Source organism: Marmota flaviventris, chromosome 11, assembly GCF_047511675.1.
Source record: "Marmota flaviventris isolate mMarFla1 chromosome 11, mMarFla1.hap1, whole genome shotgun sequence".
NCBI classification, from domain to species: Eukaryota; Metazoa; Chordata; class Mammalia; order Rodentia; family Sciuridae; genus Marmota; species Marmota flaviventris.
In genome coordinates, this window is record NC_092508.1 from 28,466,393 (window position 1) to 28,479,879 (window position 13,487).

The 13,487-nt window shown below is 43.8% G+C and overlaps 1 protein-coding gene across 4 annotated transcripts in view; it reads left to right on the plus strand.

Moving 5' to 3' along the window:
- Window positions 1–922: 922 nt before the first annotated feature.
- The window catches only part of Klf7 (KLF transcription factor 7), an 85,821-nt gene continuing 73,256 nt past the window's right edge, over window positions 923–13,487 (plus strand). For 2 of the 4 annotated variants that reach the window (XM_027941770.2, XM_071618863.1), the window contains exon 1: window positions 2,209–2,756. In XM_027941770.2, coding sequence (XP_027797571.1) covers window positions 2,655–2,756 — 102 coding nt within the window. In that variant the 5' untranslated portion in view covers window positions 2,209–2,654. Of the gene's footprint in view, window positions 1,048–2,208; window positions 2,757–13,487 lie in introns of those variants that run through there. The other 2 variants (XM_071618862.1, XM_027941771.2) reach the window with 2 other exon arrangements.

The window sequence follows — 13,487 nt, forward strand, 5'->3', positions numbered from 1 at the left end:
ACAAAATAAAAAACTTAATTTCCTTGAGTCACAAACACCAAATTATATGCTTTGGTGTTGACTTGCCTTTTTCCCTGTATCTAAGTTCATTTCATTTCCCTGTAACTCAGAAACATATCTTCTACCCCAGTGCCTCTCAATGGCTTCCTGCTAAGTGCACCCTGGTCTTCCAAAGATAGCATGGGGTGGGGAGGATAAGAAGGCAAGATCTTACAACAAATTAGCAAGGGATTTCTGCTTTCTCTCTATCTGGATGATTCTGGCATGTTCCCCATGGGGCCTATTAGTTCATATGTTATTTAGTACACTTAGCTAAAGTCTGGAGGCAATGATAGTAACACCTAGTATTCACCTAGTAGTGCCAGATGCTATGCTAGGTGAGTCACAAATGTCATTTTGACTCTTGATAACAACTGGCCAAGACACATATCAGTATTCCTGTTTCTGAGACCGTAGGCAGAAGCTTTGACCCAGTAATTCACTGAAAGTCATGCAGCTAGTGAGTGGCAGCACATTCCATGCATCTACCTTAGAGTAAATGTGCCAAATATACAATGAATGCTGTAAATACGACCAGCAGAATTCCAGACATTAACAAGTGAATAAACTATCCCTTCTTCAATTCCAGTAATTTGTTTAATTCCCCCTGGAACTATATTTCAAGTTGTGCTTGTTCCACAAAACAATCTTTCAAATATTGTGATATGGAGGCCCTCATGGTCAAAGGCAGGGAAAGGTGAAGAAGGCGATCAAGGTAAGTCTATTTTTTCCACTAAAGGCACAAGGAAGTTTCTCATCTCTTAAGTGCTGAATTCTGCAATCATCTCAAAAGTAGAAGTTCAGCTAGCAGTACATTTTGGAGAAGCTTGAACCACACTAACCATTTAAGGTCAAGCAAACAATTGGTCAACTCAAACAACACGTACTGTGCAGGGGTTTTATCTTAGAGATAACAGAATCTATCTCTATATCCCAGCTCCAGAAAACAATCGGGTTCCTCAGCTTCCCATCCTCGCTCTGCATAGACCCCCTCGCCAAAGCCATACGGTAAGCCTCACATAAAGACCCTTTAGCAAGCTGCCAGTCCCCAGCCAGGGGCGGGGGGGCAGGTCTAGGCTGGCTCCCGCTCTTCTCTTTAACGCCCACTCAAGGGCAGGCACGTTTTCAATCTACTCTAGCTGGGCATCAGGAGCAGGGTCTCGGACTGGGGTCAGAAGAAACACACGGGAGGGCGGTGTCGGCCGCGCGCACCGCGGCGCGCGGGTCGGGGCGGGGACTGCGCACCGCGCCGGGGCGGGCGCAGGCCGCTCTCTCTGTGCTGCTCCCCTTTGTTCTCTGCCATTGTGAGGCACTTCCTCCTCCGGAGCTGCTTCTCTGTAGCCTGGGATCCTGTGGGGAATTCGTTAAGGGGCTTTTGGTGCTTTTTTTATTTTTATTTTTTTTGTTTACTTTGTAGTACGTGACACTACCCCTTTGCATCGCTTTCCCTCGCGGCCCCTCGTCCGGTGCCTGCGAGGGAGGCAGAGTGCAAAGTGTCACTTTCTCCTTGACAGCTTCTCCCCGGCTCTCCTCCCTTTTCCTCCTCCAGGAGGCATCCTAACCCAACACTCTGGACTGGCACCTCCTGACCGGCCGCCTCAACGCCACAGTGGCGACACGGACCCCCCCCCCCCCTCCGAGGGGCTAAGGCTCCCGTCACCAAGGGGCTTCGCTGGGCAGCCTAGCGAGGGTCGGAGGCCGGCGCGGGGCCGAGTGCGGCCGCATCGGCATCCCGGGAGCCGGCGCGAGCGTCGCCACGGCCCTCCCCGGCGCTCATGCTCCCAGGCCGCCTGGCGGCCGCCTCAGCCCCCTTATATAGCCCTCTAAAAATAGCTCGCCTCGCACCGCCTTGTATGGCAGCAGGGAGATCCGCTGCGGGCCAATCCGCGCGGGCCGTCAGGGCCAAGCCCCGCCCCGGGGCCCGCTCCGAGCTCCCTATTGGTCCTCAGTGACTTCATGAGCCCCCTGTTTACCTTACATGGTCACACGCGGCCTAATGGATGCCCTCCTCCGAGATCCCACGGCTGCGCGGAGAGCCGGGAGGAGGGAGGGAGTTTGGGGAGGGGGAAGAGCAGGAGGAGGAGAAAGGGTTGGGAGGGGGGAGGAAGACTACAAACTAGCAAGGATGGGTGGGGGGTGGGGAGGGTAGGGAAGGGAAGGGGTGAGGGGGAGAGAAGCGATCGCGAGAAAAAAAAAATGCAACCTCCCAAAATAAAGAGCAAAGATTGCATTAGGAGCGAACAGCGCTGCAGAAATAGATGGCAGCTTCGTGTCAGTGAGTTTGCATCCCCTTCCTGATCCACGAGCTGGAGTGATTAGAGCCCTGGAAGGGAATTGTTACTCCCGTGAAGTCCCCTTTTCCTGGCAGTCATCTGCACTGTACACGCTGGATGCCTCTCTCCATCCACCCCACTCACTCTCTCCTCTCTCACCTCCTCTCTCCCTGTCTCCTGCATTGATTTTTTTTTTCTTTTTAGTTGACTGAAACAAAACAAAACAAAAGGGCCACTGGATGTCTGCCTTCTTGGGGGGTGAGCCAGACAGACTGACAAACAAACAGACCCAACTGTGCTCGGGGGAGGGTTTCTCCTCCCGTTTTGCCCGGCAGCAGCAGCATGGACGTGTTGGCTAGTTATAGTATATTCCAGGAGCTACAACTTGTCCACGACACCGGCTACTTCTCAGCTTTGCCATCCCTGGAGGAGACCTGGCAGCAGGTGAATGATTTAAATTACTTGTGTAAATCGTGTGGTGGCGGCGGAGACGCAGGGGCTGCGTTGGTGTGGGCTCTGGGTTGAAATTTTTTTTGTTTGTTTTATGTTTTTTTTTTTTTTCCTTTTTGGCTGTATGTTGTTTAAAATGTTTTCTTAAAGAGTCATATGCGCTTACCTCTCCACCCACCCCTAACCCCTTAGTGTGCCGAGCTGAGCAGCCGGTCCGAGCTGCCTGTGTTTCAGTCACCAACACACATCCTTGCGCACACCCCTGTCCCCCAGCGGAGACCTGCCGAACTTTTGGGGTTCGGAGGAGCCGGGTGGGGAGGTGGTTTCGGGCTTTAGAAGCGATCGCTGACAGTATACCACATCTCTACATCCACGGAGCTCTACCTGTTTGGTACCTTAAATCAGGTTCATCTATTTCAACTGCTGCTGACGACTGTCAGATGGGGTGGGGGGAGCAAAGCGGAGTGTTTTCCCAGTAATTAGCGAGTGTCAATAAAGAACAGGAGCTTGATTTTGAGATTAGAATGTGGACCTAGGGAGAGGAGCCCAGTGACAAAAGGTACTCAAGGATATCTACAAGGAGGACGGGAAGATGTGTCTATCTTAGGCTGACAATTCCTTGTAGGTTTCCCCAGTGTAATGCCTCTAAGGAAAAAAAAAAAAAAAACCCAAAAACACCCTCTACATGTGTCCTTGTTTCTCTTTTTTTGTTTGGGGTCCCTCTCCAGTTAGATAGCAAAACCTCAGACAAAGGGTGGTGTGTGCTTCCACGCCTCTGACTTTGTCTTGGAGGACTAGTTAAGAAACTCCTAGGATGCTGAAGGGCACCCGTGCCAAGTTGGCTCTGCGTCCCAGGGAGGATGAAGCAGGGCTAGGGATAAGTTCACTGGGCTTTGTGAAGTGGAATAAAGAAAATGCTGGTCAGTGGAAAGTGCTGGGTCTACTGCAAAAAAAGTGTTTTTTTTTTCTTTTCTTTTCTTTTCCCCCAGCAGGGATTAGAAGCTGCTGAGGGGACATTCTGCAGGAAAGATGGTGGGGGGTGGGGTGGGGGGGACAGATGGGTATTTAAAAACCCAACAATATGCACCATGGAAAGTCCAAGAAGATGGTCTGGATTTGCACATCGAAAGTGTGAACTTGTCCAGTCCGTCCTGGAGACACCCACTTGCCCTTGAGAGAGGCTTGGTGTGTGGCTGCTCTTGTAACTTCTCTGCTCAGTGACAGCAGCTTGTTAAGGCTAATGAACGGCTGAATTTCCTCTGCCAGGATCCAAAGCAGGATTTGCCAGCTTGAGGCTGCGATGTAACAGTTGCTGCTTTAGTGAGAGAGGTTTGGCTTTTGGTATGAGTAGCCCAATGGTAAAGCTGATCCTCTGACTGTACCATTGTTATTAGTTGTTGTTCTCTGGTTAGAAGCTGCAAGATTTCCTTCAGGTGTTGGCCTTTGGTGTCTGTGTGTCCTCACATGCATTCCTGTCTGAAGATGCTGGCAGATACTCTCTACTCTGTCTAAATACATGCACAGTTCACACATTTGTAGCATAAAGCATTTCTTCATTGCCTTCTTTCCCTCGTTCTTAACAAGATTTTATCTCATGAAGGATCTCACTGGATCTTTTTCCTTCTTTTATTTTGCATGCTAATTAACTAAAATGTTGCCAGAATTTCGTTTTCTAAATCGCCTTCATTTCACACTATCAGCTCATTGGTGTTGAATCAGTTGCATATTAACGACTGTCTAGACAGGTTAGGGAAGGGAATCTGTTGATTTAGTCAGCTTGCCCAAGGCAGCCCTTGTTTGTGACTGTTAAGCAGTGTTGGAGGGAAGAAAGTTGGCTTTATTTGTTAGAACGTTCCCTCCTGATGAATCACACAACTTTGTTTTGGTTCAAGTTTTCGCAGTAGTAAAGCCTGCTTTGGGGGAAGGCCTCTCCAGAGGAAACCTGCTTTTCTAGATCTGGCTAGACCCTCCAGGAGAAACTCTAGATCTGCAAAGAAACATCAGTGGCCTGACAATTAGGGGATAGATTAGCTCTATTGTCTCCTCTGAAGCCAGCTCTGCTCTCCCTTCTCTCCTCCTCCTCCCTTCCCTTCCTCCCCCTTCAAGGAACCTCTAGCTTAGTTTCTATCTGCAGGCAAAGGAATTCTCGTCCCTCTGAACCCCTTCCTTATTTTTTACCTTAACTCCCTCCAACTGCTCTCATTCTCAAACCTTTTACCAAATTATTTCGGAGGCTTGCTCATAGTCTGTACAGAAACATAAGTTGTGGGTGAGCAATTATAAACAAGGTACCACTCCATGACTGCTCTGCAGCCACAACTGCTCTCTCTATATAAAGGTAACTAGGACCCTAAGTTCACATTGATGACAACATCTCTAGCCTCCATCACCATCTCTTCCTTCCTTCCCCTCTCTGAACCCCCTTACTGCTAAGTGGGGGGAGTGATTATATGCAAGTCTTGGTTCCAAATCAACCATCAGATGGTGAAATTTTGAGACTCCTTTGCTCAAAACAGCTTGAGAAGGTTGCTGCAAAGAACCCCAGGCAGGAGGAAGTTTCCTGATGCTGTGGGGTAATCAGATTTTAGAGGTCAAATGAGGAGTAATTATTAGATGTTCTTCTTAAAGTGAGCAGTGTACCTGGCCTCGGGGAGAGGAGCGAAATACTGAGATCCACATAATCTGATTTGGTTTCTAGAGGAAAGAGTGTCTAGGATGATAAACCCAAGAACATTTGTGCATTTGTAATTGAGGATGGACTATTTGGGGGATTTTATTTCAAACTTATGAAATAGGATAATTTCCTGTGTCAATGAGCCCGTGACAAAGTCCCGGACTATGACAGGGCCTCCTCCTGTCTTGGAGATCATTATCATTTTGACATTGTATTTTCAGGCAGTGATGCTGTAGCTGCATACTGCTCCAACTCTGAAAAATCATTGCTGGTATAATTTAAAAACCCAAATGGACATCCCACATTAACAGCTCTCCATTCCTGGGCTCTGACTGCATACTTAAGCACTTGGCCCAAGTAACATCATCTCTCCCTGTCATATAACTGTAAATTACACTGTGCTTATGTGGTCTATTATTTTATGGAATTCAGCTGACACAACTCTTAAGGCTACCAGCCTTAAGCTCTTTGGAAACTTGCAGGAAAATTTCCAAGAGCTGTCTGAGCAAAAGTAGGAAAAAGTCAAGGGTAGGACAGAAGCTGGAGGAGATTATAGGGTATAATTTGATGGCAGATAAAGGGAGACCCATTCATGACTTTTATTGCCAATAGAATAAAAAGGATTTGACACAATACTTTTTTTTTTTGCAGACTATTTAAAAGACTTCTAGACTTTTATTTATTCATTATACCTAGCTGGCTATTCCCTGAGTACAAGTCAAGTAATGATGCTCTAGGTCTTACCTGGACTTCACTTTGCTTCATGTCATTGAGGGACATGGATGGCATGTTTACTTGAAATCTCTTCTGCATTTATGTTCATTGTTAATGCTGATTCATAATTGGCAGATGGGGTCAGTTTCAGGCCTCCCTTTTGCTTGGAGAAAATTTTCCACTGCTACTGGAAACAAATAAATAAATCATAGAACATTCTTGTCCTCCTCCTCCATTCCCCCATTGTTTTAATCTAATGGCATACTTGGCCACTGTAAGGACTAAAGTGTCCCCATAACACTGCAATTTCATCTTGGTTTCAGGCACCCTGAAACACTTTTTATGAGGGCCTTTGGTAGGAGGCATCTCTAGGGGAAAACCTACAGAAAGAAATCCTTGCCTTCCAAGAATAGCCTCCTGGTACCAGGGATGGGAGTTAGTCTATGACTAACATTTCCTTTCCCTTTGTATGATCTTACCTTTGCCTGCCTTCTCCAGGCCTAAACACCTAGGTACTTTCTCAGGCAGAAAAACAAAGCAAACGGTAGGATCTGTCCATCCGCAGGTTTGCCACTGTCCCCAATTTGCAGAAAACCTTGTCATGAATTAGAATTTCTTGGCAACAGCACCACCCTGAGAAATTTGTAGACACAAAGGAGCCTTAGTAACCATGCTGAAAGGATAAAATAGCTGGCTTTTAAAAATATATTTAATTTGTGCATTCTTACTAACTGTAAATCTGTTTCTTTATTCAAAACAGTGTCTTGGTGGATTAAAAAAAATTAGAATTTCCCCTGTTAATCCAGATTTTGCTTTATGAGGATGCAATCACTAAATAAATGTAGTTTTAAAAATGAAAGCACATGTGAAGGCAATCAATCACACACTTAGCCTTTCTTTAATAAATTCATTTTCATGTTCTTTTAATAGATACATCTTTGTGTGGATTTAGGGGCTCTCAATCATTATTGTTCAGTCTACCTGTTTGAAATTTAGTATTTTAGAGTGGATGAAGATTTCAATGCAGATATTTTTACTTCATCTGTCCTGAATAGGGGGAAAAGGAAACCACTATTCTTTGTTCTCCATGAATCTCCCACCCCCACTCCCTACCCTGAGGAGAATGGGATATTGGGGTCCCATCCATTTAAAAGGCAGAGCAGAAGATGCAGGGTGACAGCTTTGCCCTGAAATGATTTATGGATGGGCATATCAGAGACCTTAAGTGTTCAAATGTGGGCTCTTCCTCTCTCTCAGCCCATTCTAAATATAAATGCCTATGGGGGCTAATTTGCCTCTCCACTTAAATGGGATAGTTTAGAGAGGGTCAAAATGGGGTTTTAAAATAGCCATTCTCTTATAAGTCTTCAAATTCTCCTTTCAGAGAATTCCCGTATTTTAACTTTTTTAGTACAGGCATTGTAGTCATCTTTCATCACTTTGTGCTTATTAGAGAAAGAAGAATATAGCTTACTCGAGCCAGTCACAGTGTCTCCTGTGAGATAGGACAGGTGCTCGGATAGCTGCCTGGTTTGTAGATGCCCCCATCTTTGCAGTTTGTAGTACTCTGGGACAGGTTTTTAATCACCTATGGCTGGTGAGTGCAGAGAATGCCTCTGCGATTCTGGTTCACTCTGTATGTCAGTTAGCATGAGTGTTAGAATAGGGATTTGCTGAAAGTTTAGGACAGCTCCCCAACTTAACTTGAGCAATGCCAAGAAGGTGAGGTGCTGAGGTTTAGTCTTTTCCAAGTCCCTTTGTTCTCCCAAATCAGCTCAGTGTTTGTTTAGCATAAACTGGTGGAGATGTTTCAACCCCAGATTGCCAAAGTTTACCAGGTACAGTGATCAGAAAACTATAGCTAAGAATAGTGTTCAAATTAGAAGAAGTTACAGTATCTAATCATTAATGTTACATATTTCATTGAGAAGTTAAAAAATACTTCTTCTCTTGTTACATTGTATGCTCATTTTAGAACATTCACGAGATAAACTATCCTATTAGACCTAATGTAAGAGTTCCCCCAATAAATAAAGTATTGGCATCACTAGGACATGCTTTGACCTAAGATGGGTCATGATCTTACTTCTCCTCTTGGCCTAATTGTTTGCTGTTAATTTGCAGACTCATTTCCATTGCCTTGGGTCGTTTTGTTTTTCTCACTTGATATTTGGTGTGACTCTGAGAAATTGGTCCTCTGCAGTGTATTCTGTCTATTCGACTCTGCATTGGAGCAGCTGTACCCACCACATGCTTGATGTGTAGATGTTACAGCTGAGTGTCTGTGGCAGCCTTGGTGTGAGTCTACTGTCAGCCTGCTTGATATGGGAGATCCGACTGCTTTCCTGGAGAGACCATTCCTGATTGAACTGGTAGATGGACCTACACCTTGTGGGGGTTTCTTATTTATATTAAATCCAGAAAATATTATACCTATTGTTTTGTGCAAAATACTAGGTTTGAGTGATGCAAAGTAGAGTTGGGTGTAGATTTTTTCCCCTAGGAACTTGACTAGCAGGGGAGAAAAAACATGTTTTAAAACACACACACACACACACACACACACACACACACAGTAGAACACAGTTGCAACAAAACAAACAAACAAAAATCTTAAATTCTGTGAGTTTCTAAATACTCACTGGCCTGTGCCTATCTGCATTTATGTACATTGTTACAGACTTGCTTATAAAACACACATGAGATTTCCTCAGTTCTACCCTGGGCAGGCTTTTAGTTAAAGACATGTTGGGGGCTGGATACTCTTATGGCAGATGAGTGTACAATGTGAATGAATACACATGTCTGTAATGGCCAGGAAACAAGTCATTCGGAAATGATTCTAGGTAATTACGATAATTAATGTAGAGCCATATGTGATATCTATTTCTGAATATGAATTTATTGACATTTTCTGAGGGTCATATTGAAAGTCAGGTCCCCAGCCTGTGCCAAAGCTAGGAACATACAGTATTAGAATTGTAATTCTTGAAAGGGTCTTGGTTTTCTCAACTCTTAAGAGAGTAGGGTTGGACCAAGTGATTGTTGAAGCCAGACAAGGCTTTGAGGTCTTTAAGGCCACTGCCCTATGTTAACACCTGTGGCTCCAGGGCACAAGACTCTTTCAGATGCCCAAAAGTTTGTTTGTTTTCCATCATTGCCTTTGAATAAACTTGGACTCGCTTTTCATTCTTCTCCCCCACCTCCATAAAGGGAGGTGAGAAAAATCCCCCCCCCCTTTTTTTTTTTACTTCCAAGAATATGAATACATAGAATTTTGGAATTGCCTGGGTCCTAGACCAAGCTATTGAATATTTCAAAGAAGCTTTACTTGTTTAATTTAATCTCTTTTCCACTTTAATAATGTGTGGTAAATTGGAAAATATACACTGTGCTAGAAAAAAAAGCCCCCAATTACAACACTAGTCTTATAAAAAGTACTGTCATTTAAATAATAAGTGGAGTGGGCGTAAGGAGGATGCATCAAGGCAGACATGGTAGGGTGTTGGGTGAAAGATACAGTGTTTTATGTAGAGAGGAGCAAATGTGCAGTGGCTTTTTTTTTTTTTCCATGGCACCTTGCCAACAGAGAATGGCGTGAAACAGCAACCCATGTGCCAGTCCATGACATTCTTCTCTGAAGCAGTTTAAAATTCTTAAGAGGGTTGGATGGGCAATGGAATTGGGATGTTTTATAAATTTAAACAAAAAGTACTGCATACTTTAATAAGGAGTAGGGAATGAATTCAGCCTAACATAGGGGGCTGGATGGTGAAGCAGGCCTAATTTTCACGACTATCCCCAATTATCACTCCTACATCCTGGTTCTAGTTTTCTTTTTTCTTTTTTGTACTAGGGATTGAATCCAGGGGCATTTAAACCACTGAGCTTCATTTGCAGCCCTTTTCAGTTTTTATTTGTATCCATCTTGAAGTTGCTTAGGGCCTTGCTAAATTGCTGAGGCGGCTTTGAACTTGCAAACCTTCTGCCTCAGCCTGCCTAGCTGCTGAGATTATAGGTGTGCACCACTGTACCCATCTGGTTGGTTCTTTTTTTACTTTCCTTACCCTTTTGTCATCTCTGCTAATTCTGATGGTGGAAGTTCTCTCTTGGAACTTGTCTCACAAATCTCTTTCACCTCTAAGAAGAAGTTGAATTTTCTTTTTTGAAATTATTTGGAGACTTCTTTTTTTCTTCTCCAATCTATAGATCCAGTCCACATATTTTCCTGCACTTTGGACCTGCATTTTAAAATTAGACCTGTGCAACTAACATTAAATGCTTTTTTGGGTTGAGTGTGTCCCAAACCCCTAACTCATCATCTTCTCCCGTGGACCTCTTCCTTTTCCTGGCCTCCTTATTTCTTTTGTTAACATGACCATTCTCCTCATGTTCTAGATTTAACTTGTAATCCATCTTTCACTCTTCTCTTTCCCTTGAATATAATTTGTAAAAAAATTCTAGATTGAAAAATTCCATTATTGAAATGTAAAAGTAACTGAAAAAGTCTCATTGCTTTGGCTTCTGTAGTACATTAACATTGGTGGTCTTCAATTTTCTGCTCCTTCTGCCACCTGGGGAGACCCCTGTCACCTCCAGGAAATTGTCTTTCTGCCTTCCTCACTTGTGTGGCTGTGGCTCCCTACTGCACACAGGATAAAAGCAGACTTCTAAGAGTCAAGGTGTTCCAAGGCCGGGCCTACATAAGATCTGCAAGTTCTTGCCTGTTTTGTGTATAGTCGTTGCCATCCAAATTAAGTGACTGTGCTTTTCCTGCTTCTGTTTTTACAATTTTTTTCTTTATCTTTTTCTTTCTTCCTCCTTCTTCCTCTTACCCCCCCACTTCTCTTTGTCCAAATACTACCTATTCTTTAACTTTCAGAGAGTTGCCAAATCTTCCAGGAAACTGCCCCCCTCCCCCTTCAACAGTAATTGCTCTGATTTCTACACTCTTGGGTAAAACTTTGTACTTCCTTATGATGTTTTGTAGTTTTTGTCTTGTAGTATGGCCTACCTGCCTGCTTTTCTCCCTCTCCCTTTCTCTCTCTTCTCGTTTTTCCAGTTAGGTTGCATGATGTAAAGCAAAATTGATACCTTGGTTATGATTTTGATAATCAGCTTTTAATATGTAGTCTGCTTTTTAGAGAGCTTTGCACATACTAGGAATTCAATAATTATTTGGGGAGCATGCTCTGACTATGACTTAAGATTTGACTGTGTTTTTAATAGTGGTTCCCAATCAGGGCTGCACTGCAGACTGGGTAAATCAGTATCCTTTGGGAAGGGACCCAGACATCAGTATTTGTAAAGCTTCCAGGGATTCCAGTATGAAGACAAGGTACTGAGCCCATAGATCTTTAGAGAATTAATGCTATATCAGAGTTGCAGGTACCTTATTTCTTATGTTGAAATATCAAATTTCTTGTATAACTTGGAATTTAAGTGTACCAGTGGTTTATAAAAAGCAGAACAGAGCTGGCATATGCACTTCATTTAGCTCACTGGTTAATGGCAGCTGCTCAAAAACTCTTCATTCTTCTTGTTTTGCTTTCCCTCACCTTAAAGTGTCTAAGGCAGTCCTGTTTGGTTCACATTTCCTATGACCTACCCTGGGTTTGCTTAACCTGGTCAAATTCCATTTCTGGAAACTGTGGTATTGGGCATGAAGTTCCAACCATGTGATGTTTCAAAGAATTCGTCTTTGGTAGGTCCTCAGCCCTGATTTTCCACTTACCTCTGCCTACTCCATGGTTTAAAGGGATGACTGTCTGGATGTACATCTGTTGGCTGATGCCAAATAGGCATTCGCTACCAGCTCTTCATTTTCTCACTGACCACACTGTTTGGAAGTAGACTTTATTTATAAAGTATTTTCAAAGGAACCATCTTTCTAGTAAGAGAAACCAAAATAAACTGTGGAAGAATTGCTGCTGAAGACATTCAGGCAAGGAGGCAGGCTCCATTTCCATAGAAGGCTTGGCTCCTGTGGTCATGACCGTGGGCCTGTGGCGATATCCACAAAGAAGGTTTAGAAATACCCCTTTTTCAAACTGTGATGTTTGCAAAATTGTTTGTACTATAGCTACATCGTTTCATCTATGAACTGTCTTTGATGGGGATATGGTTGGCAAGAGCAGAGGAGCTCAGAGCTCAGGGTTGAAGGATGCTTTTTGGAAAGCTCAACCCAGCTGTGAAAATGGCAATTAGCTGCGGAGCCGTTGCCCTGCAAGGGAGTGCCTGCCTGCTCTTGACCCCACTCTAACATTCACCTTTCAGAGCTCAGTTAGCAGGAATTCAATGGAGTGGTCAGAACGTTGGCACTTATTTTTGGAGAGACGGCAAATTTGCTCGTATACAAAGGAGTGGAAATAGATTCTTCCTACCCCCTACCCCTACCTTTTGAGCTTTTAACATTTGTTCCAGTGGCCACTGTAGACCCAGTTCATGGGACACAGTTCCTCCTGTGGTGTTGGAGTTCTTCTGTGAGGAGGCCCTATGCACAACTGCTTCTCCTGTGAGCTACTGAGATCTTACTCAATGTCAGACCTGAGTTGTTGACTTTACCTCTGAATTCCAAGATTGCTCAGCCTTAAAACATGCACTTTCCTGTCTGTCTTGAGGCTCTTGCTTCTTTTAATATGATTGGCTGCATGATGGCATGATGGGAATTTTTATGTTTGCATAGGAAAAGTTTTTTTTTTTTTTTGGATACTGAGGATTGAACCCAGGGTTGCTTAACCACTGAGCTGCATCCCTAGATCTTTTTTTTTTTTTTAATTTATTTATTTATTTAATTTTGAGAGACGTTCTTGCTGAGTTACTGAGGGTCTTGGTAAGTTGTTGAGGCTGACCTCAAACTTGCCATTGTCCTGCCTCAGCTTCCCATGTTGCTGGAATTACCTGTGTATACACCATGCCCCATTGCTTAGGAGTGTCTTACAAACATCTGTATGAGCTGTTGTTCTGAAGGGCTCGGGGTGTTTCTTTCATGGTTTCTTATTGACATGTCCTTGCTATAACTAAGGAACAGGCAGATATTACAGAACTTACCATTCAGAGGTGAGAAAATTGGGCTAGAGGATGATTAAGCAAGTTGTCTTACTGTGGCTGCAAAGCAAACAAGTAGTGGATATATTTTTCTCATCCCTCTTCCCATCTGGCTATTCTTCCTGTCATCATAGTTATATTATGTGAATGTGTGTGTGTGTGTGTGTGTGTGTGTATGTATATATATAATCAGCTACTTCCTGAAGATTATCTCCTTTGAGCACCTTATATTCATTATTTCATTTATTCTTGACAGCAATCCTGGGAAATACATATTCTGCTTATCCCCA